The following is a 24,196-nucleotide window of genomic DNA, read 5'->3' as shown; positions in this document are numbered from 1 at the left end:
CAATCTTAAAGGAAAGTATTCCTATTGAGGTTTCTAGTTCTTATGTAAACACTTCTGTTAAACAGAAGAAGACCCAAGAAACAAAGCTTTCTTTTAATTTTCTGAAATTATGAATTTTAACAATATAAATCCTTCATAATGCCAGATATATTTCTTGGCTTCTTCCTAGAAAACAAATATAACACCTAAGAAAATATGTTCTCATCCATCTTCATTCCTCATATAAAATATTATTTTGCTCAATCATTTCCATCAGTCCTTCAGCTAAAATGTTCTTCATGATTATTTGTCATCAAAAGATTCGGGGTCTTTGGCTTTTAATAGTTTTATAATGCTGGATTTCTATACTGCATTACGTTTGGTTGGTAATGCATGCAGATGGATTACTAATGTTTCACAGAACAATTTGTTTTTGTCTTTGGCAATTCACACATTTGAATAGCATCCTGCAGGCAAAATCTCTCAGCTAGTGTACAGGCAAAAATACACATATTGCTTCTCACTAAAGGTATCACAGCCTTTCCTCTCTTAAAACTCTTCAGTTTTAACATTTAGAATAGTGATTACTTTGATGGCAAAATCAGCTTCTAACTAGCAGTTTACCTTGTAACAGAAATTATTTTATGAAACAATCAAGTACCCATCACCAAAATTCACTTGTAATGTAATGAAAAATGCTCAATATTACTACATTATTACCTAACTAGTGAGATAACATATATGTCTTTAAATTCAGAATGGAACACAATGTACATTTTTATGATCAAAGGTCAGAATCCCTATAGAATAACTAGTCCACTCACTGAAATGGAGGGTTTGAAAGAAGAAAAAATAAATGAACAAATAACGATAATCTTTAACTTTGGTAAAGTTAGTTCCTTTGTTGCTTTTTTTGTTTTTGTTTTTTCCTTCAGCTAACAGGAAATCTTTCAATTTCTGATTAATTCACTAAAACTTTCAAGCAGGTGTTTAATGCTAGTAACTGCTTAAGCAATTTCATAAGTTGGAGACTGATGTAAATTCTATTGACAAAACAATTCTTTGTAAATGTTGAAACTAATTTCCTTCTTACCATTGATAAGCACTCAGCAACTGGCTTGAACATGAGAGGATACAGAGCTGTTTCACCTATGCCCACATTTATTAGAGGAGGGCCGTGAAAGCCCTGTCCTTCCAAAACTGCTTCAAATTTCCAGTCCTGGCTGGACATGTTATTCTGAAATCAAAGAAAAGACATAAACTAGATTATGCATTTAAAATTTTCAACATGAATTTCGGCTTTTATTTGCAATTATCAAAACAGAGCACAGTTCCTTTTTTCCCAAAATACTGGCTCAGAGCACCTTCTAAATCCCTATTCCTGGGACTCTGAAATCAAAGTAAAGACATAAATTAGATTATGAATTAAAAGCTTTTAATATGCATTTCAGTTTTTGCTTGTATTTATCATCAAATCAGAGCTCTTTTCCTAAAATACTGGCTCAAAATACCTTCTAAATCTCTTATTCCTGGGAAAGAGTTACTAGCAATCATACTATCAGTATCAATACTGTCAGCAAGAAGACTCATTAGAAGAATATGCTCATGATATAGTTAACAGTCAAGATGGAATTAATAAGTATCATTATAAACATTTACAGGTATCTTTACAGTGCTGTTTATAATGCTTGCCAAAATTCTGTCTCTTTTGCTCCTGTGGGAAATCCTAGCATGCCTCTTTGAAGTGCTGATGTGGTATATTAGCACACATTGCCTCACTTGGCCACCGAGTGTAATACAGGACCAGCCTTGCTTTCTAATTAAGCACTCTGTCTCCCAAACCAGTATGTACAGTCCTGTGCTCTCAGAAACTGGTCTTTCAGAAACTGGACTAATCTCTTCTAAGGAATAGCTGTCCTAAGTAGTATGAAAGCCTATTTATGAAGTGTATTTTGCCTTGCATCCAGACATATCAGAGGACTGCTTGATTAGGGTAGGTAGTGAGATATTTTGTAATATATGCTTAGGGGGCTGCATAAAAAGAGTAAAACTTAAATAATGCTATTCAGCCTCCTACTATTTAAAGGAAACAGATAACAAAACACCCAATCTGCAAAAAAGTAAAAACCATCTGAAAAGGACAGAATAAACTGGCATTCAAGAGCTAATATCAGCCTTGTCAAAACAGAGATTAGTCTGATCTACAAAATGGTCTTGACCCATGGAAAACCGCAGATAAATGCCAGAGGCAAGCAATGAATTTTGGAGAATGAAGATGACACGTATTTCAATTCTTTCTTCTTTGGAAAGTCTCTTAAACTCAGCTCTCTAAACCTCAGCAACAAAGAAGCACAATCAACTGTAGTTATCAGAGCTCAAGTCATGGCATGGCATGAGATCTGCAATATCATATATTTAGGCTGGGGTTAATATGTATAATCAACGTTTAACACTTTGTTGTTAACAAGTAAATTTCCTAGTAGTTGAGCACAAATGTCTTTTTTGGAATATTGAGATTTGTAAAATGTCTCAATTTTTCAAAATACTTCTATCACTACAGTCTCCAAATCCGTAATAATAACAATTGCAACATCAGTGGCAGAAAGCATGAAAGTAAAAAAAAAGTAATTAACCTCATTATCCTCATGCTGAAGATAAAATAAAAGTGAGAAAAATAATTAAAAATATTATTATTATTCTCATTCATTTTTTTTCACCACAGCATCAGGAACAACTATATCCTTTTGAAAAACAGATTGACCAGTTCTAAAACTAGCTGGTCATCATCCTTTGTTTTAAAAGGGGGAGACAGAGGAAAAACATCACTGTGATTGTTCTTTGATATGTTAGAGAGGAGGACAGTCAAAATTTGTGGGCCTAAGTTGTTTTACTTTCAATAATTTCTAGAGCCATTGTTATCAGATGTTTCCTTTACCCACACTAGCGATGACTATATTGATAAGTAGCATAAGTGTTTCTCCTTAATCTCAAACAATAATTTATCAGTTGAGAAATGTAGTTGACAAACATGGTCATTTTGAAATCCTTCTGTGGCAAATTCTTCTAACACAGCATGAATTTGTCTAAAACATATTCTACTGAAAGGTCAACCACAAATATCAGAAAATGAAAATACAGTATTTGTTTAATTTTACTCCCTTGCACTTATACATTAACAAATAGTTTTAATTAATAGCTATCTCAAAACCTGTTAAGTTAATGACAAACACAATTAATGCTAAAGGAGTTAAAAACATTTCACAGGATGGTAGGTGATTAAACCCAAGGTACATTATAAGGTCGCATGTATAGGATCTATATCTTTTCAGTGGAGAGACTGAAAATGACAAGAGAACAATTACATTCATTTCACACTTGTGAAAATTATGGATACTTCAGATGTTCAGCCTGAACTCGCTTATCAAGAAAGGAACAAGGATGTGAGATTCAGGCAGGTTCTTATTCTTGTTCTGTCACTAACTCACTGTGTTGCTTTAAGCAAATCACTTGACACTTTTTTGTTCCATTTATAAAACATTTCACCTACCATACAGGTGTTATGACAGCTAGTTTGCTAGTGCTTTTAAAAAGCAACACCGAATATAAGGTTCAAAGAACCAAGTTTAGCAGACTGAATAACCCCACCTCAGTTTCACTCTATATGAGCATGTCTTTCTCCACAGAGTGTTTCAAGGCTCAGTATCTTGAATGACAAACATATGGTAGCTAACAACATAAAAGTATGGAAATGTTTCTAATTCTGTATTCAATTCAGGAATTAGAAAGCATAGAGTAAATCAGACACAATGCTAGAGCTACAAAGAATAAAAGTATAAAATGTTCCAGAGGTAAACACATCTCTTATGCTGAATGTAAAATAAACCTTGTGAAAACACATGTAATCATGAAATTAAGCTTAAAATGTAAAAGGACAGGAACAACTTCACATTTTTATATTTTTTTATTCATCAATGTTTGATTTTGCAAATGTAGGGCATATATTTTAGCACAGACTTTGTCATGTGTGCTTTCCATGGGAAGAGGCAGATTAAATGAGATACACATTCTCTCTCTCCTTACACATACACACAAAAACACAGATTATACGCTCCATTTGGAGTACTTTTTAATCCATTGTTAAGAAAACAAGCATAACTTAACAGAATAAATATATGACTGCTAAAGAAATTTTAAAGCATATATTTATGAACATTTGGAGATCAACAAAAATAAAAATAAAGCCAATCTGTTTAGAAGCCCTCTGCCTGAGAAGGTGGAAAAAAAAAATCCTTACCTTTCTGTGTTATACAACAGCCTCATTTCAGCTAACGTAACATTCAATAAATCAATTGAAAATAAATAATATATGAATACCTTAACATTTATGTGTAAGAAAAGATAATACTGTAATATCATAGAATCATAGAATCATAGAATATCCTGAGTTGGAAGGGACCCTTAAGGATCATCAAGTCCAACTCTTGACACCGCACAGGTCTACCCAAAATATGGTTTTCTTTTCTTCTTCAAAATATGATTTCCTTTGATTTTCTTTACTAGTTTTTCTCTATCTTACTCAATTAACTAGTTCCTTGTCAAATTTCAGTATTTCACTGTGTATCCACAGTATCATTTTTCCCCAGATATTGTGTTCATATTTGAAGCTGCTGCCATTCTTTTTTCTACAAAATCTCAGATAATTTTTCTATATAATAATTCACTAGTATTCTTAACTATTATCACAAGCATTATCAAAAGGTCACTTCAATTACATATATCAAGCCCTAGTTCAAATCTCAGAAAATATTTTATCATCCTTCTTTGTTAAAGAATTTGTATCCCTTTCTCTTGCAACTCAAGCTTCTTCCCTATCATTTACTCATTTTTCTTCCTTTAAGTCTGAAAAGTTCTGTAAATTGTGAGCAATGATTTTTCTGAAGGAAATGACATTCCAACCTACACTACATATTCACTCCCTGGTTGTATACCTCATCTGTTAAATGCTTAAAACACAAAATAGATATGATAAAACTATATGTAATATTCTGCCTACACTTGCCATATTTTGTAAATTGCATGTAATCTAATTATAACATACCCTCAAGAGAGCTCCTCGGAAAAAAAAAAAAAAAAAAAAAAAAACACCACAATGAATTGCTCCTTAGATTAAACAACTCTTTTTTTCACCTTTAGTATGGTAACAGGTTATTAATTAGCAGATTATCAAATATAAGTACAGAAATGAAACATTAGAAATAAGCTCTAATAATTTACTCTCTGAACTGCTAAAAACTAATTTTCCCAGTGAGCTTTACATTACATCCAATATGGATTTGGAGTAATAATACTCAAGTCAGTATTTACATGCTTTTGTGGATTTTGCAATAGTAAATTTTAACTGTATTGATCAAGAGTTCGGTTTCTAAGAATCCTTAATCTTAGTTTAGCTTCAGGCAGTAAAGTGAACTTACTATTGGAATATCCTGAATCACTGCCTGGTAAGCTGGAGTTAGAAATTCAATCTCTGCTTCAGCGTGGTTTGTATTCACTACACATTTAATCACATAGACACGAATATCCCGGGAGGACTTCAGGAGAATCTCACAGCAGTAGCAACCAGCATACTGAGGAATGAATTTTATAGGAAGTTCAACTGCATCACTTCCATCTAAAGCCAAACAAACAAAAAACAGTGAAATGTAGCAAAACTTTTCAGAAACATTGATTTTACATGCAGGATCTGGAGAGAGTTCCAATAAACTGTAGGAGATTCTCCATTGTAGTACTTACAACAACTGAAAATGAGCAATGTAGTTTTAGGAATATTATAATGAAAGAATGGCCAAGTTTTCATTTAAAAAAAAAAAAAAAGGAAAAAAAAAAAAGAAAAAAAAAGAGGGATTTAAATTTCCAAACAACATTTTCTATTGTCTTTGGTAGGGTACAGAGAGGAGTATTTTAAAAGATCTGTTAAACCTAATAGACAAGTTTATTGTATTTGAATTGTTGCAAATATCAAAAAAAGTAGTTACTATCAAACACTCACACACTTTGGTCAACACTTACCATGAAAGACACTGGAGACAACAGAATTTATTTGGTAGCCCCAATAATAACTGGAATTCTATTAAATTTAGTAGTTAGTATGAGAGCTCCTTGTTAGACATTTCCTATGCACAATTTTGGATTGAACATCTGGGTTTCCAAAAAGGTCTGAAGTGTCCAAATTAAACTAAATCATTGTTCTGCTTTTGGCTGAGTTAATTGTCTTTGTAGAGAGGCTCATACAATGCTGTGTTCTGGAGTTTTAATGTAAAGAATGGTGATAACACACAGGTGTTTTCAGTTGTCCCAGAGCAGCGTTTGTACAGAACAAAGGATTCTTCTGCTTCTCACGCTGCCCTGCCAGCGAGGAGGCTGGTGGTGCCCAAGGAGCTGGGAGGGGACACAGCCAGGACAGCTGATCCAAACTGGCCAGACCAATGTCCCATACCACATAGCACCATGCTCGGCAATAAAAGCTGGGGTAAAGAAGGAGGAAGGGGGTGAGAGGATGACACATGTTCAGAGTGATGGCGTTTGTCTTCCCAAGAAACTGCTACATGTGATGAGCCCTGCTTTCCTGGATGTGGCTGAATATTTATCTGTCTGCTGATGGGAATGATGCTGATAGTGAATGAAGTCCTTGTTTTGCTTTGCTCGAGCATTGGGGCTTTTGCTTTACCTAGTAAACTGCCTTTATCTCAACCCATGAGTTCTCACACTTTTATTTTTCCAATTTTCTCCCCCATCCCTCCTGGGGAGAGTGAGTGAGCAGGTGCATGGTGCTGAGCTGCCTGCTGGGGTTAAACTGCAACAATCATAAAAAGTCCAGTTTGCCCAATCCAGTGCATGTAAGAAAAATTCCCCACAGTAATCCCTAGAGTATGGAAGAAGCAATATAAATGCTTTCTGCATTTGAAAATAGCCAGATCTAAAATGTCTGCTGCAGAGACATCCTTTTCTGCTCTCACTTGTGGAAAGAATCAAAGACTTTCACAGTATCCTGCCCCCTTCACTAGCCCTTTTAGGACACTTTACAAAGAAGGGAAGGCACGTTACAAATGCCATTGACTGGCCACCAAAAGAGTTCCATTCAACCTTCCCAAGAGCCTCTAAGGAACCTGAAAAACTGAAGACTGCAGCTGTAACAACTTCCCTGTAGTTTTATATTTAACAAAGACCATTTCTTTTCAGCACTTTCCAAGATTAGAAACCAATGCCAAAAGCCCTCATTGGAAAGATAATGATGAAGGTCAGAGACAATGTAGTGACATGACAGAAACTTACAGATAAAACTCTGTAAACAATTCACTTCTCCCTAAGGGGAAACACCTGGCAAATTCTTGTGGAGTTTCCCTTCTTCTTCCTTTAATGTGGCTTATTTTCTATTGTTATGTATAACTGGACTTTGAAAGTGCAATCAATCTTTATTTGCAGTTCTGCTCATTCTCTTTCATTAAGTGGTGTTCCTCGTGTATTCAGTTCTCACCTCTCTGCAAATGAACAGCAAATTGAAGCTCTCTTGTTGCCTTATGTCATCTGTACTTCACTTTTTTCACAAAAATAACCAAAGTTCAAGAGAGAAATCATATGAATGGCAGTATTAATCTTTCAACATTACTAGGCTATCAAAAAGATGATAAATTGCACCTCAGGTTTAACCCTCTCTGAAATAGATTAGTTTGTTTAGTCTTTTTTAAAGACAAGATTAATAACCTGGTAATTTTTGAATTACTACTTTTTTATTTTCCTTTATTATTGTTATTATTATTATTATTATTACTTTTAATTTTGTCAGCAATCTATTATCCCCATTAGCTATCTTCCACAACAGTGACCAGAGTTTGGCACTTAAGGAACACAACTGTTCATTCTTTAGTTCATGAATACAGTTCTCAATTTTCTCTAAGAATTACTTTAGGATATTGAAACAAAAGACATACTTAAAGTTTTAAGTACACATTTTAAATGCTTGTATTTCAAGATACAGTAGATTGTAAACATGCATTTGAAGAAATACAGTGCAGTGTATTGGAAGCTCCAAAAATATTTCTGGGTGAATTTTACTTTCCTGCACTAAATGGAAATTTCAATTACTAATTTTCAGGGTTTAATTTCACTGAATTGGACCCCTCTTTGTCTTTCAGTGAATCGGACTTTCAATCAGAAATGCTTCCTATAGGAGAAAAAACAAACAAAGTCTTCCCTGCATTTTATTTTTATAATATTCAGTTTGGCATCACTTTTATTGAAATATTTTTTCCTATGTATAAAAAATCACACCGAATAATAAGTTACTTGATTAATTAAAACACTTATAATCAATGAAAAGGAAAGTAAGTGAATTTGTCATGTTTATTTTATATGATATATTACGATATAAGATATGTTTTCTGGAGTGAGAAAGAATCTCCAAATCAAAATGATTACAGAAACCACTTCCTTGTGAATTACACATGAAGGTTGGTTGTTTTTTTTTTTTCTGCATTTTTTTTCATGCAAATTTTAAATGCCATAAACTAAATTGGGCTTAAAAATCTCATTTTAGCATGTTTTCTTCTCACCCAGTCCTGTAAAATATGCAGCAAAGATTAGATTAGGAGTTAGATAAAGATGAAAATAATCCATAGGGTCACAACTGACCTTACAATTTCTGGGACAAAAGCAGTAACAGTAAGCAACGGCCAGCAGCCCTTGCATTATTTCCATGTAACAGGAAGCAGAGCCTGCATCCATGGAAATGAATGAGACTGCAAGCATTTCTCTGACAGTGAAAAATCAGGCAGAACAATACCGGTTGCTGGTACATTCTCCCTCTCTAGACAGGATATTCATTGTTTGGTGGGGACTGATTTCACATGAAACAGGCAAACAGCTCTTGGACCATGGGCCCTAGGTTCTCCTTCTCGGATGAGCATCCTAATCACTTTGCTACAGTCGTGGTTGCCTTTATTACTGATCTGAGCTCCAATCATTCATAGGAGCTCCAATCATTCGTAGGTTCTCTCAGTTCAGCTGGCTAAGCAAAGAACTCTTCCCATGGCAGTTTGTTGTCTGATAATGAGGAAATGCTTTGGGTAGAGGAGGAACAACAATTTGAACATTCTTGTGCTGAGAAGTGCAAGCAAGTTTCATCACCCAATATCTTGGTCAAACATGCTACATACTAAGGACATTTAAAAGCAGGAAATAAAACCCTTTATGAGAAGTTTCATTTTACAGATTTGTGTTAGATAAATGCCTACGGGAAACATTTACTTGATTCTTAATCTGAATTGGGTTTAGAAGTTAAACAGCTGTCAAAACAAGGGCACTTGCAAAAGTAAAACTTTTGGTGTAATATGACCATACATTCTTGGAAAACTAATTTACAGCACGTAGGTGTTGGTCTTGTTCGCTAGCAAATGGCTAGCATCGTATGCCATCTATTTGGTACAAAAGACAATCTGATCACTATCTGGAATCAATAAAGCCCATGCCTTTTGGTTCTTAAAACTCCTACAACTCTTCATTTTAGGTCTGCCTGACTTGAATTCAAAGTTAATATTCTAAATGTGTTAGCCAATGAACAGTACCTTTAAAATAAAATAAAATAAATAAAATAAAATAAAATAAAATAAAATAAAATAAAATAAAATAAAATAAAATAAAATAAAATAAAAATCTCACTTCTTGTTGACATCAGAATGAAATGAAAAACATATGCTGGATTTTAGTAAAAAATAGTACATTGTAGATTCATAGCTATTTAGGCCTATTATAATTAGTGTGAGGAGGGTAAGGGCTAGAATAGAAATGCTATTCTTTCATATCAGAATCTGTTGGCATAATTTCCAATGGTAGGAAACTACATGTCTTCAGCAGTTAGTCAGCTATATGCACGTTCTATTAGCTTTTATTCAGTAATGATGGTAATATCTATTCAGAAAGTCAAAGCTCAATCTCACAGTGAACTTAACTCAGCCTCTGACACCGCACATGTCACACGTAATTGGCTACATTAAACTGAAGACCGAATTTGCAGATACAGACTCCTGTAAGGTTAAATAAGCAACCATGCTGAAGAGCCCAGAACTCTTCTGATTTCTGTTTGTGTATCAGGTCTTCAAATGAACTTATCTGAATTAGAACCTCACTCTACACAGTAGTCTTGAAAAAGCAACCTTTCTTTTACATCCCTTAATGAGTGCTGATATGTTTTGAAATTTTTGCTATCACTGTGCACATTCATTTGCTGATTATTTTTTTAGCTCTATCTGAATACAACAGAAGAATTTCTAAGAAGCCCACTAACTGATTATTGATTCTCTTCTCCACTTAAATACAGTACATCCTTACACATCTAAGCAAAAAGTTAAATACATTAAATCAACCGGAAAAAGGAAGATTATGCTGGAAAAAGAAATGGACTGGAAGCAGTTTTTTCTTAATTGGTTTAAAAATGCAAATGGCAGTGATATTTTTCAGTCTTGTCACAAATACTCAGCAGCCTTGCACATGTATCAAATTCAGAAACTGGTGCATGGCACTACAATAAAGTAGAATGAATAGTTTCTTGATTTTCTTTGTTTGTTTTTGCTTAATTTGTTGTCGTTGATTACTTTTTAATAAACATGGCCCCTCAGTATTCCTAAAGAATAGTTGTAAAAGCTTTAGAGATAAGCAGGCTACACAGTAACTTTGCCAAGGGGCAACTGAAATGCTGCCAAATAAAAAGTTTACTTAATATAACTTAAAAATGATAGTGAAACTAAGGTGTTCTTAAGTCACCTGATACACAGTCCCTCCTGAATAGGGTTAGCCAAGTTATAAAGTATTACATTTGGAAAAATATGCTAGAATAAAATTTTTAAGTCTCTGTATATTACATCACAAGAACAGAGATAAGATCTGTCAAAAATAGATGCCTAAAATTTAAATATATCAAAATGTAATATATGACTAGAAGAAGGAAGTGGCTGAGACAGGATCTTTAAAAAGTAAGCAACACAAGGAAAGAGAAGAAGGAGAAGGAGATTAAGCAAAATTTCTTACAAGCAGAGAAGGTTGCTCACAACTAATAAAAAGAAGTGTACTGAATGCATAAGCAAGTATTACACAGGGAGACTCAGAGAGAACTTTTTATATCATTTACTACAAAAGAACAAGTTAATGCAAAATTAGTAATGAAGGCTTATTGCTGAATACAAGAAGTGCTGGCTAGAGATTTCTATAGTACATGGTAATACACATTCCTTTTTTTTTTTGTCTGCAATCTAGAATTTTTTAAGGAAAGATGTTGTTTCCTTTAAAAAAATCTACAAAGTATGACTGCATGGTAGGAAATCTCTAGACAACACAGAAAAAAAATAGATTATAAATATATGTGTGTGCATTATTAAGAGCATTTTAGTGACTCTGGCAACTCTAAATTAAAAGTAATGAAATTATATTAAAAATCTATAACACTTATATCTTTAAAAAACACAGCAAAGTTTTCTAATTATTAAATCAGTTTACCCTAATGGTTCACAGAATATATGAAGGCAGATGGATACTTATCGGGTTACAACTTTTGAGAGCCACAGAAACTCTCCCTTTATTCAAAGTTTCTTGTGATTTCAGCTTTAGAAGGTGGTCAGGGAACGCCACTGGGACAGCACAGCAGTCCTTCCTGTCACAGCATGGAACAAGTCCAAATATGCACATAATTAAAATGAAAAGAGTCCAAAGTCTTCTCTCAGGACTGGTGATGATGAGAAACAGGAACTGACAACACAAGATCTATTACTGCCTTTAGAGAAGCAGTACCTTCTGTGCCTCACGAATGGAATTGTGTCAAGATCACAAAGACAAAGAAGATAAGCCTTAACGCTGACAATCATGTAAGTGGTTGTCAGCGTTCACTGATGAAAACCTAAATCACATATGAGCATCCTCAGCCCTACAGATTTCATTTGCCAAGTGAGCTTGAAGCCTTCTCTTTCTATCCACAAATTCTTCATTTAGGCAGACCCCAGGTTTCCGTGAATCTTCTGAAGGACAATACTAAATTCTGAACAGAGAACAAGGTAGAGGAAGCTCTGATACGTTTTCTGAGGATTAACAACTTTCTTCACCACAGCATTAAGCCTATTCACACTCCAGCATACATGAAAGGCCTTCAAAAAGTTTTTCACAAATCAAAACAAAACAAAAACAACAAAAAGCACTAGCAAAAGCAGGTATTCTTCACTGAATTAGCTATTGCAGGTATTAAACACAAATGAAAATCATCCAGTCTAATATTTAATTTCTTCTCACTTCTGCAAGACTAAAACATCTTTCTACTAATATATACACATACTCAATAAATGTAGCTGCTGTGAAACTTGTAAGGATAAAGACCTATATCATCATTTTTCAGAGACACATTTTGAAATAGAATATATATTTTTTTTTAATTCTTTGTATAGAGAAAGAAAGGAATGTTACTCTTTACACTTTTAATCCCATTTCTGGGTCACTATCCTCCATGATTAAGACTACCAAATGTAATTAAATTTTTATTACTATACTGCCAGTTAAATCATAGAACTGAACTCTGAAGGTCTTAACATGATAAGGAGTTAGAATAAAACCTCAGAATATAAAACAGTAAAATGAAAATATAAAAAAGTTGTGTTTTGGCCAGTAACTATGTAATTTTGCTTAAAAAGATTAAGAGTTTATGCTTTATAAAACAAAACAAAACAACAACAACAAATAAGATACTGGAAAAGTTATGTAGCATGTGGACCACGGAACGCTAGGATGAAATAACGGAATTACTGATAACACTTTATTGAAGAATAGATTTAAGGCCTCAGGAAATTGCTTTAGTGAAAAGAAAAAAAAAAAAGAGAGAGAGAGACTGTTCTGATTAAAACCAATGCTGAGAAAATATATGAGACATCATGTAAAAGTCATAGAAAGAAGACTGTTAGTTGTTCTGCACTTTACTTATTGGTCAGTATGGCAATGAGAACATATTATATTTCTAACTACAATTATAGGTCACGTAAGAAAAATACTGAGATTGGATCTGCATTGTAAACTTGGTTATTCATGCATAACTTTTTCATAAATTAACACAGTTTAGAGGTATGCCTTTTTGCTGCTTCTGATGTAGATTTTGGGGTAGAATGTAAAACCGTGACCCTCTTTGTTAACGAATGGGATTTTAGGTATTATTCTAAGGTCTGGGTTTTTTGTTTTGTTTTGTTTTGTTTGTTTTTTTAAATTGCCAGTAAATATCAAAATATCAGTCTAAAATTCAATAGTCATGCCAATATGGGTACTTACTGCACTCCTTTAAATAATAAATAACATTCTTTTCAAGAAGAATGTAATTATATTGTGCATTCTATGTACTGTTCATAATTACTGGTAGAAATGAAGTTTACATCCCATTATGCAATTAATAATAACAACAGCAAAAACCCCTATTCTCACATAAAGGCCTAAAATATGAAAAAATAACTTCCCTGTTCCAACATCAACATCAGGCATGACACATGCAAATAACTAGTCATAACACAACTGTATCTTGCTATTTCCACATTTAGCCTTGCTCACAGTGTAATAAATAGAAAACACAAAGGGATTATGGGGAAAAAGTAGGCCAAGAGTACCTTAAACCACTTGGTTACATAAAAGTCTGTTCTATAACAAAGGGGGTCTGTGTAGTAAGGCAGCCACTTAATTAAACCTGTTGGTTATGTTGCTGAAAAGCTTATCACAACAACCCTTTAATGAAATCAGAGAAAATTAAGAAAGTTGAAAGTTGAAGCTTTTTTTCTTTTTCCTTTTTTTTTTTTTGTTGGGGGGGGCAGGTAGGGGGACGGAAACAGTAGAAAAGACAGGTTTGATAAGAACTATAATAGCTTGCAATAATAGCTTGTATTCCTTATTATAGCTGCATAATAGTGAATGAAACTTTTACCATACCTTACAGTCTAATAGACAGTCTTACAGGCCTTTTGTTTTGTACTGGCTGGTGTTCCCTGTGTTCATAGCTTTAGCCATCGCACAATTTTTCACTTCTCACTTAAAGGAAGGTCACTTCCTTCTTTTATCACCAGCCACAAAAGTAATGACTTTCTGACTAATAAGGGATTACGGCATGGGATGGGAGAAAGGAAAACAAAGGGACAGAAACCATTAGCTACAACCTAGAACTAGTTGTAACTTGTACTGTTTTTCCTCTGGAAATACGCACATAATGAGACAGATGAAGCAAGAGTCAAAACATTTCTGCGCATGATATATCCATGGAAACCACCAATTTGTCTGTTTGGTGAAACATGGAGGTACGTTGGGACTCTACTTCTCTGTTGTTTAAAATCTGGAGACATTATCTGAATTCCACTTGACATTTTAGCCTTCTCATTCTTTACTAATATACAGTGCTATGAAAAAAGCAACTTATTTCAAGGTTAAATATGCCTTACATGAGTTTTTACATCCTCAAACTCATTATCTTTTGGCTTATAAAGAAAAACATTTTTATTTTCAGTTACTTTTTACCTGAGCTATATACTGGGATTAAACTACTTCCTAGGCTACTTCTGATGACCTGAAGTTACTAAAGCCCTTAGGATGATGTTCAAAGGCAATGGTGATAAATCTCTGTGGTATGTAGTCTTCTTACATACCAAAATTTTTACCTAGCAAAGAACAAAAGTTACATTCTGTGTACCTTTAAGAGGAGATTTAAGAGGACGGGTACTCAAGGTGCAATTGAAAGAACTCTGAGTCTTTCCAAAAACAGTCTCTAATATGTTTTAGCATGCAGTCTGTTCCCAACACATACTTCCATATGCTTGATTGCACCAAAATACATAGGTTATGTAGCTATTCCAACTAAATACTTTTTCACAAAATCTGCCATTACTAACTTGATGAAGTTGATATATAAAAAAGTATATAATTATATAATTTTCCAAATTGGTAATGGAAAGTGGTTAAAATTGTCCAGCAAGAACTAATTCCTGAGGGCTCACTTTCTGATGGTTCTCCAGCAATGAATCGATAAAAATAATAAAAAATCCTCCAGTTTTTCAATCTGCTTAGCTTATTATTTTTGTTCCAGACAAGTATATTGTTTTGGTTTTGGTCAAGATGTCATACTGGAAGCAAGATAAACATATCGTATTCTTCCTTGCATCTTAAATCTGTAATATTGTCAAATATTTAATAAGCTTATTTAAGAAGATCTATTTTACAATAAAATATATTCAGTGGCATTGACTTTTACCTTTTAATTCCTTGTTAACAGAGTTCTTAAAATGTTTGCCAGAAATTTATACTGCTCCCACATTCTAAGTGTGTGTGGGGGGAGAGAGAGAGAGAGAGAGAGATTGCATTCTCTGCAGCTCTTTTGGATTTTTTTTTTTATATACTTTCCTTTGATGGATAAAGAATCAGCACAAATTAAGAGAAAAGTAACCACTTCCTTACTGTAATGTATTATTTCACTATATTTTAGTAATTTATATTTTATTTTTTTCAGATATGTTCATCCAAATTTAAAAAAAATGCAAAAATAATTTGAGAATCTGCTAAGTAATAGTGACCTGACACCTGGACAGTTATCAACCTTTGTTCTGAGATTATGATGGAAGCACAGTATCATGTCATTATTAGATTTATCTGTGCAGATTTTACTCTTTTTCTTGGATGATTTTCCCCATTTCTACAGTACAATCCAAAGAATACCCTACACCACTCAACAAAGCCTTTACAATTTTTTAATTTCACCTCTACATCAATTATTACAAACACAGGCAATTATTTTTTAAAAACTGACAACAAAATAGTTTTAACTAGGATTTAAACACCCTGTCACTCAAGAAATATTTTAGCCTCCAACTTGTGATACGTCTGTTCTACAGCTTCTACTGACCACTAGTCTACTCGCTTTTAATACTGCATTTTCACCTTTCTGAAAACGTGCCTGAGACCTTAAAATTTTTTACAGCACAGATACTATAATCTAAATAGAACAATTCTGTACCAATTTCTGACTTGTCAGAAAGTCCTTATTTTTCCTCCAGAAAAGAAACCAAAAATGCATGGGGTGCAACGAGTATAAAAACATAGGCTGTGAAAGCACATAATTGATTCCAAGTGCCACTGAGAAGTACAGGGACTTACAGAAGGAGTCTACTTATCAAGACTTATAAGCAATAAAAAGAATCTATGGATTTTTCACATTAATAGACTAACTATATTTCAAGCCTTTACTAAATTTACTGAGGAAATTACTACTTAATTTGAACCAGCAAAGCCAAAAATTATTTGTGTTGTTATCGGATAATTCTGGGACAACACATTAACTGTGATATAAATGTGTGCAGATCAGGTAAATATAAACATAAATTTTGGTCTAGTTCTTTTATGCAATACAACCTAGAATGCTATATAGGTTTACATAAATCATTTTAAAAGCTAGTTAAAGAGGGATCAAAATGTGAGCCAAGTAAATAAGAAAACATTTAAGATTTCAGTATAGGATTTGAGAGAAAGTCCATTTTCTATATGTGCTTAGGAAATCTTAGGAGAACAGTTTCTCTGGGAGAACAAATCAAATCCATTATATTTATGAGTATTCTTACCTATTTTCTCCGGTGAAACATCTTTTACTGACGGAACTTTCAAATTAACTCTGCTAGATGCCAACACTGGAATAGAGAGTTTCTCAGGAACGTCAAAGAATTCTTGCATGCTCACTTGTACGCTGTAATCCACATACTTCAACTCTGGTGGGAATTTATGAGGTTTTAGGAGTTCGCATCTCTGCAAGTGAAGGAATAATGTATACATATGAACAATCATCTCATAATAATGTCAGGGTAAGAAATATAAAGATACAGGCTTAAATGCAGAATTCCATAACTTGTAAAGTAGTAATTAGTCCGGTTATATAGAAATGGTTGAGAGATGCTCCTAAATAAAGACTGTTCTGTACAATTTTCTAGATATCATGTACCTGAAGAATTAATTTTAAAATAATGTTTTGAGATTTACAGTAAAAACACCTCCTACTCAGAAACCACTCTACCTCCCTTTAAAGATACTCAGAGAAGAAAAAAAAAAAAGAGAAAATATTATAATAAAAATGTATTTTGTTTCAGATGTAGACAGGTGTTTCTTTAATCCATAAAATTTCTGATTAATGAAAAATATGAAAAAAGAAAAAATATTTTGACATTCTGCATGAAAGTACTGTATAGTTAACTGTGCTAACTTTAATATTCAAATGTTGACAATATTTTTGAGAAATCAAAGCATTTAGAATTAATTTTATGGACAAACAAGCCCCTCCTTTTGGTAAAAGGCATTGCTAATTCACAGCATGAAACATCTTAGTAAAATTTTAGCACAATACATAAAGGCAAGATCAAAAGAGGCATCTAAATCTCATAATGAAAACTAAATTAGACACCTGAAGGAAATCATTACTGAAAGAATTCAATGATTTAACAAGCAACTTGCTCACAATTTCAATTTTTGATCCAATAACACAGTATATTTGCAATGCTCAAGATAAATGATAAGTTCAACAAATTTAGTAACTGTAGTAACTCTAATCATCAAAGACAATCAAAATAGATCTCTCTTTCTTGCAGCAAGGTGTAAAAGCACTGTACAAAAATAGCCAGTATTTTCAACCACGCATACAGGTCATGTAAAAATACACAGTATACATTCCTGAAGATGTATATCCAGTCTAACTTCAAAATACAGCTGGCATTTATTACTGTTTTCAATGGGATTTAAGTGAACATGAGTAAAATTTACAGTTTAATAAAAACTTTGGACAGGGTCTTTTTTGGTCAGGAATGGTGGAGGGGATATTTAGACAATGAACATAAAAGAATACTTCGACTCCGAATTAAGTTGCAGAGCAGAAGCCCCCCTCAAAAAAGAAGTTTCTTCAATAAATGCCACCAGAATTTCTATACTCTCACTTTTATATAGATAGCAAGACAGAATTCATAACAAAAAGAATGATAAGAACACTTTTTAGAAATTTATCTGCATAGTGGATTTCCATACTGAGAAATATTTTTTAATGAAGTTTTTTTTCTACGGCAGCATATAGCAGAACTACTTTATTTTATTTCTCATGAGCAATTAAAAGATTTTCTGTACATGAAACAAAACATCCTTTTTCATATTATTTTCACTTCTCACATAATTATTTATTCAGTAGTACCCATCATGACACATTTCATAACTAATTGTTCTCCACTGTTCTTCAGTACAAGTAATTTTATCACTTGTGTTAGATCTTAGCATACCTAGTCATAAGGAGACTATTACCATTACATTCCATCTCAATTAAATACACAGCTTCGGAGCAGTCAAGTCTTTCATCAAGTCTTTGTTAACTGGCTGTGATATTAAAGGACTTTGGTTAAGAAAAGTTTATAAAATGTCACCACAGGAGTGTAGTAGGTATAATCCAAAACAAAAATATTTGAGTCTAGATTACATGGCTACAATTCTTGTCCCATGACAAACATATTAACATTAACTAATTTGATTTGTATTACTTTTTAAACTTATCTGTAAACAAAAAGGCATAAATTTAACAATCTCAAGACTCTAGGGAAAATTCTCTCCCCTTAGCACTGGGAATCATGCAGCACTGGGAACCATACTCGCGAAGGAGTCCAGATGAAAAACTGGAATAACATAAAACTTCCTAGCCAACTGCCCGAGGCCAGGCAGCATCAGGTTCACATGGGAAATCAAATAAAAAAAAAAAATAAAAAAAAAAAAAACAGTTTGACCATAATCCACAGATGTCTATAGTTGAATTCTATATGAGAAAAAAAAAAGCTTGGTTATTTGGGAACATTACTATTATAAATTCATTCACAAATACTAATTGAATGTTTACTGGACTATCTAGGGATTTGTTTCTAGATGCTGAATTCTTGGGAAAATACCCCTAGGTTGGAATTATGTATAGATAGGGAGATATAGCTTATAAGGAAGATCCAGTGTTTTCCAAAAGTATGGTGTATTGATTGCAAAACAAGAAAAAAGTCTTCCCTGCTCCTCAATTTATTTCTGATATGTCTGTTCTTATACAAAATAATTAAAAAAATAAAAAATAAAAATTCTGTTTGAGAATTTTCATTCCTTATGAAAATGAGCATAAGGACACTAATACAGACATCAATACATAGAATATGAAAGATTCTTTAATCAATATGTATTTTTCAGAAGCTAACTGAAATAAACCATCAAAGTTCTTTTTAAATGCAGCTAACATTTCTTAAAGGATGACTTTTTAATAGCATGAGTGAGGAAGCAACTTCAGAATGAACATTCAAATTGTGTCTGAGGGGAATGAGGATTAACAACTGTCAGATTGCAGAATATGTTAAAAAAAAAAAAAAAAAAAAAAAACCTTCATTAGACTATTTCCTGAAACTTTAAAATTTCATTCTTACAAACAAGAACAGCTAAATAATTCTAGGACCAGATTTCTGTGATTCTCACCTCTATTCTGGACAGCCCTAGCAATGCAGTTGCAACTCGGATGCTACTGCTATCCAGAGTCTCTGTGATCTTTCTTCTTTCATATTCAATATTTGACATTTGCTGTTGTGCAGCAATAGCCAGAGCCCTTTCTCTTGATTCATTGATCAATGGAATCCTGAGATTTTCTTCAAGAGTCTGCTCAAGACTGCATTTCAAATATAAAACCGGCTCTGCTGCACTTGGACCTGTTTACATAATAAATAAATAAATAAACAAACAACAACAATAACAAAAACAATATTTGTCAACTGCTACTGTAACTTCATAGAGTACTTAAAATCCTTAACCCTCAAAGAAAAACCTGAATACAAAATTCCTTTGACATTTAGTTACATGCTACTTCTCGAGTAAATGCTATTTACTTCCATAAAAAAAATATTTATTTTTAATCATAGCAAGGAAATAAAAATTGATACAAACTGAAATCCAAATAGAAGTTGCTTTTCATGGTTAATCAAAAATCCCAGACTTCAGTGTTACTACTACTGCAATGGCAATAAAATTTAAAAAAATCTTTCTGTTTCCTATACAACACAACCACTCTTTTATTCCACTAGATGATGTTGCGTTGCTCCTAAAAGGAGTCACCATCAATATAATCCTGATCAGAGATGGCAAAACTCAAAGTTTTTCTAAGTAGACTGTTCTGAAATCCATAGTTCTCACTAAAGCTCTCTGAAATAAATACTAACAAATGTTTCCTTATCTCTCCTGTGCATACACTTAACTTACTTCAAATTTTCACATTCATATTTAGAAATATCAGTAAAAAAAAAAAAAATCTTGGAAAGGAAAACTGTGGGTGAGAGCTTTTACGCACGCACTAGTACCAAAGGATCTTAGAAAAACAATGTTCCATCTTATTTGGCAAAATGCATGCCAAGAGCAGCATATTTTTACCCTTCACAGAAAAGGAATGGAGACAGATAAGAGAGCTTACATTAATAAATGAGAAATGGTGTGTAGATTTCTGATAATTCATGCAAGTGCCTTAAATCAAAATAATCTTATACTGCTCTGGTTAGCTTTGGACGCATAGCACAGAAAGTTTCATAACTGATGTACATCTCTGTATTTTTTTCAGTGAATACTTTTTACTTAGTTGAGCTGGTCCACAAAATCAAACACGCTCAGCAGTGGCTTTCTTCAGATCTCTGCCCAATCTGGCTTGAAATGGCTGAGATAACACAGCTCCCAGGATATGAAGATCCCATGAACATGATTCTGAGCAGACTAATCCAAAGATTAAAGGTAAAGGTAAAACCTTATAATAGGCAGGAAGTTCCAGGAAAAGTCTAGAATAGCTAAAATGCTATAATACAAAATATCACTAGAGGTGCATTGAGAGCAGTGGCTTAGAAATTGTTTCATGTTTTCCTAAATGCCTCATTTTGACCTAGACATGTTAATTCTTTTTTGATCTTTGTAGCATATTAAAAACCATCCTGCCTGAGAACATCCTGGGGAAAAAAAAAAAAAATCAAACTTATTAAAACTTGCCCGTCCCTCTCAATCCCCTTTTCCCCCTTTCTGCCAAATAACTCATACCTCCAGACTCAGTCATGGAGAAGTATGTCTGAACCACTATCAATGAAACAGGCTATATACCTAATAATTATTTTCAGATTAGTTGGTGTCTGAATCTACATTTAGTAACAAGCAGATAGAAAGACAGTTAATTAACTTCCTACTGAACACTGAATTCTTAAATTTAGTCTCAGAACATACAGTATATGTATTTCGAATAATAGCCACACCGGTTCTGAAATAGGACTGACAGCAGTTTATCATTGGTTGTTTGAAGACAAAAGTATCGAATTATCTTTCAAATCACAAGACTTAATACAATATTCATGTGTTCTAAAAGTAGAAAAACTCTAGGTAAATTGACTTGTCCTGGTTTATCTGGCTACAGACTACATTTGAAATAGAAGAGAAAATATGAAAAAATATTGATATAGACTGTTAAAAACAACTTCACATACAAGTCCAATAAGATAACTAATAACCAGATCACTGCTGCTCTGAAGAGAATGGACTGGACAACATTAAAAGAAATATCTCATACTTACATTGTAATACCTTTCTTACACTTCACAACCAACAACTGCTTATACCAGATACATATAATGAATCTTAACAGAAAAGAATATTTGCAAAGAATGATTTGCTTTATTTTGCTGCCCTCACTTCAGTTTACTTTACCTTCCAATGTGCTGCTAATATGCAAAACATTTGGACTATCCATTGGAAGCAGTCCTGAAGGTAAAGGTATATCACCTGTTCCTTCTACCAGGTATACAAATTCTCCAATCTGAAAAACAGAAACATACACATACACATAATTCTTAAAGGAACTCCCGGAGAAAAAAAAATGGCAGAATATTAAAACTGAAAACAAAGATAACCTAGTAACACTGAAGGCCTGGCTTGCAAAATAATTTACATATCCAGGAGAACCATTATTTTAGAACTATGTTTAAATAGAAAAAAATATATATAATCTCAAACCCTGCTATGATATCCAAATGGTTTTAATTAAGAATATTAAATCTGAAAAGTCAAGAAATTTCAAGTTGAATCCTTTCCAACTCCTCATATAATTTAATGGAATGAGAATACCCTGAGTCACAAATATGGTGATAAATTGAATTCTAATTATGTACTATAGCTGTATATATTGAAACATATATACCAGTTGACTTCAATGTTTTTCACTTTGTAGGAAATGGTTACTGTAATTTTGAGCAAGTAACATTTCTATTTCATCAAAAATAATTAAATCCCTATAGAAGCTTGAAAATAAGCATAAATATGACCCAGAACAAAGGAAGACAATAATCTGCCATAGAGGAAAGTATAAATTAATGATCAGAGAAATAATACTTGAATAATAGAAAGAAAAAAGGGGGGGAGGAGCAAATAAAAACAAAGTATTAAAAACAAATCACTAAAAGTACTCTAAACTATGAAGACTACAAAGAGAACATCCCAAAACTAAACGTAATTAAATTAGGTACATATATACATACACCGGGAGATTTAATAGACATAATACTATTGCTTTGTTAACTTCTTGCAGTTTACTGCAAACTTTTGTACAACTTTAGTTTCTACTGATTGCAAGGCAGAGGATCAAATGTTGCTGTGACTAGACACATAATTTACCACAGACAGTCAACTCATATTTCCATAAACTATATTCTGTAAAATCATGCCTTAAAACTGTGTTTCTGACATATATTCTTCATTCCAGATATGAGGGAAGTTATTTATTTATATCTGTTAGTTCATCTGTCAGCCAATGCAATTTTTTCACTCTAATATTGGTCAATAACAGAAGATATACCTGCTTTTTATTTTATTCAAAGCATCATCAAATATTTATGCTAAAGCCAAAAACATTGCAGTTATGTTTCTAGCACAGCAGAAGGAAAACTACTGAACTTTGATGGCATTTTCTCCCCTTCCTTGGTTCAACAATTCAGACAAATCTTCCTTGAGAAGGATTAAAGAAACCTACAGGAAAATAGGTTTCCCACATCCAAACTAATAGCAACTCCTGGGAACCAATTTAAACAGAAATTATTCCTGTTTGACACAGTGTTTTGACTCCATAAGGACCACTAACAAGCTCACAAGCTTGCAGCACGTACAACTAATTTCATGAAGGTATTGGTTGCTAGGTTGCCATTCTATTATCAATTACTTTTTTTGTCATCACTGACATCAACATACTCGTACGTAGGAACAAACTTCCCCATTTCCCTTCTTGCTTTGAAGAAATCTTGCTTTTTGATCTCCATAAAATGCAAATCCTGCTTTCTTCCTGCTGAGGTTTTCTCAGCAGAATGGGTATCATGTATTTTGCAAATTTAGCTGGGAACCCCATGGTTTTCATGATTTATATTTCCAGTTTTCATGAGCTGCAAAGGCTAGCGTAAACGTTTTCTAGGGCTTAATGTTTAAAAAAAAATCAATAAAATATCTGTTGAATAAGCTATTTATCTAATTCTGTTGCTAGATAATATTGCAAAAGCATGGATAGCTACTAGGAATTTGCAGTTTCCATGAAAGTCAGTAATTAAGAACAACAGAGAGTAAAGTATGCTTTAAACAAACCATTTAATTTCATATTAGACATTTACCTGTGAAAATCTGGAGTGACAATTTTAAACTATGACTTCGTAAATGACTATCATTGAAATCAAAGGTCATTCATATTTAGATTATCTCCCAGAAACAAAAATCGAGAGAAAAAACAACCCACATATATTACCCAATATACAATTCCTTCTCTGAAAAGACATATGCTGAAAATTTAAATAATATCAATTTTGATTTTTCTTAAAAACAAAGAAGTATGGAAACAAAACTTTGAGAAATGTTAAACAACTTGTTCTGTCATTTCAAACACTAGAAAAGTTAACATACAGATTCTTAAAAAAAAAAAAACATACTTAGGTAGGCCAACTATCTTGAAACAATATAGCTTCTTGCTTTTATTACAGGTATATAGTTGATGCAGTGATACATAGGATTCCTAGTCAGATTCAAATCTATCTAGTGTTTGGATCTCAACATCGTCGTTTATTGTAATGAAGCTACATTTTGA

At 33.1% G+C, this 24,196-nt stretch overlaps 1 protein-coding gene across 2 annotated transcripts in view; it reads right to left on the bottom strand.

The window, feature by feature from the left end:
• The window catches only part of LOC106042138 (cilia- and flagella-associated protein 47), a 308,071-nt gene that overhangs the window by 163,734 nt on the left and 120,141 nt on the right, over positions 1 to 24,196 (bottom strand). For both annotated transcript variants that reach the window (XM_066980338.1, XM_066980347.1), the window contains exons 43-47: positions 21,787 to 21,895; positions 19,540 to 19,766; positions 16,638 to 16,818; positions 5,451 to 5,647; positions 1,073 to 1,216 (exon numbers count right to left, since the gene is read on the bottom strand). In XM_066980338.1, the coding sequence (XP_066836439.1) occupies positions 1,073 to 1,216; positions 5,451 to 5,647; positions 16,638 to 16,818; positions 19,540 to 19,766; positions 21,787 to 21,895 (858 nt within the window). The remainder of the gene's footprint in view (positions 1 to 1,072; positions 1,217 to 5,450; positions 5,648 to 16,637; positions 16,819 to 19,539; positions 19,767 to 21,786; positions 21,896 to 24,196) is intronic.

This window comes from Anser cygnoides, chromosome 1, assembly GCF_040182565.1.
Source record: "Anser cygnoides isolate HZ-2024a breed goose chromosome 1, Taihu_goose_T2T_genome, whole genome shotgun sequence".
Classification (NCBI taxonomy): domain Eukaryota; kingdom Metazoa; phylum Chordata; class Aves; order Anseriformes; family Anatidae; genus Anser; species Anser cygnoides.
Note: the sequence above shows the minus strand (reverse complement) of the source record. Positions and strands in the feature narration are given on the sequence as shown.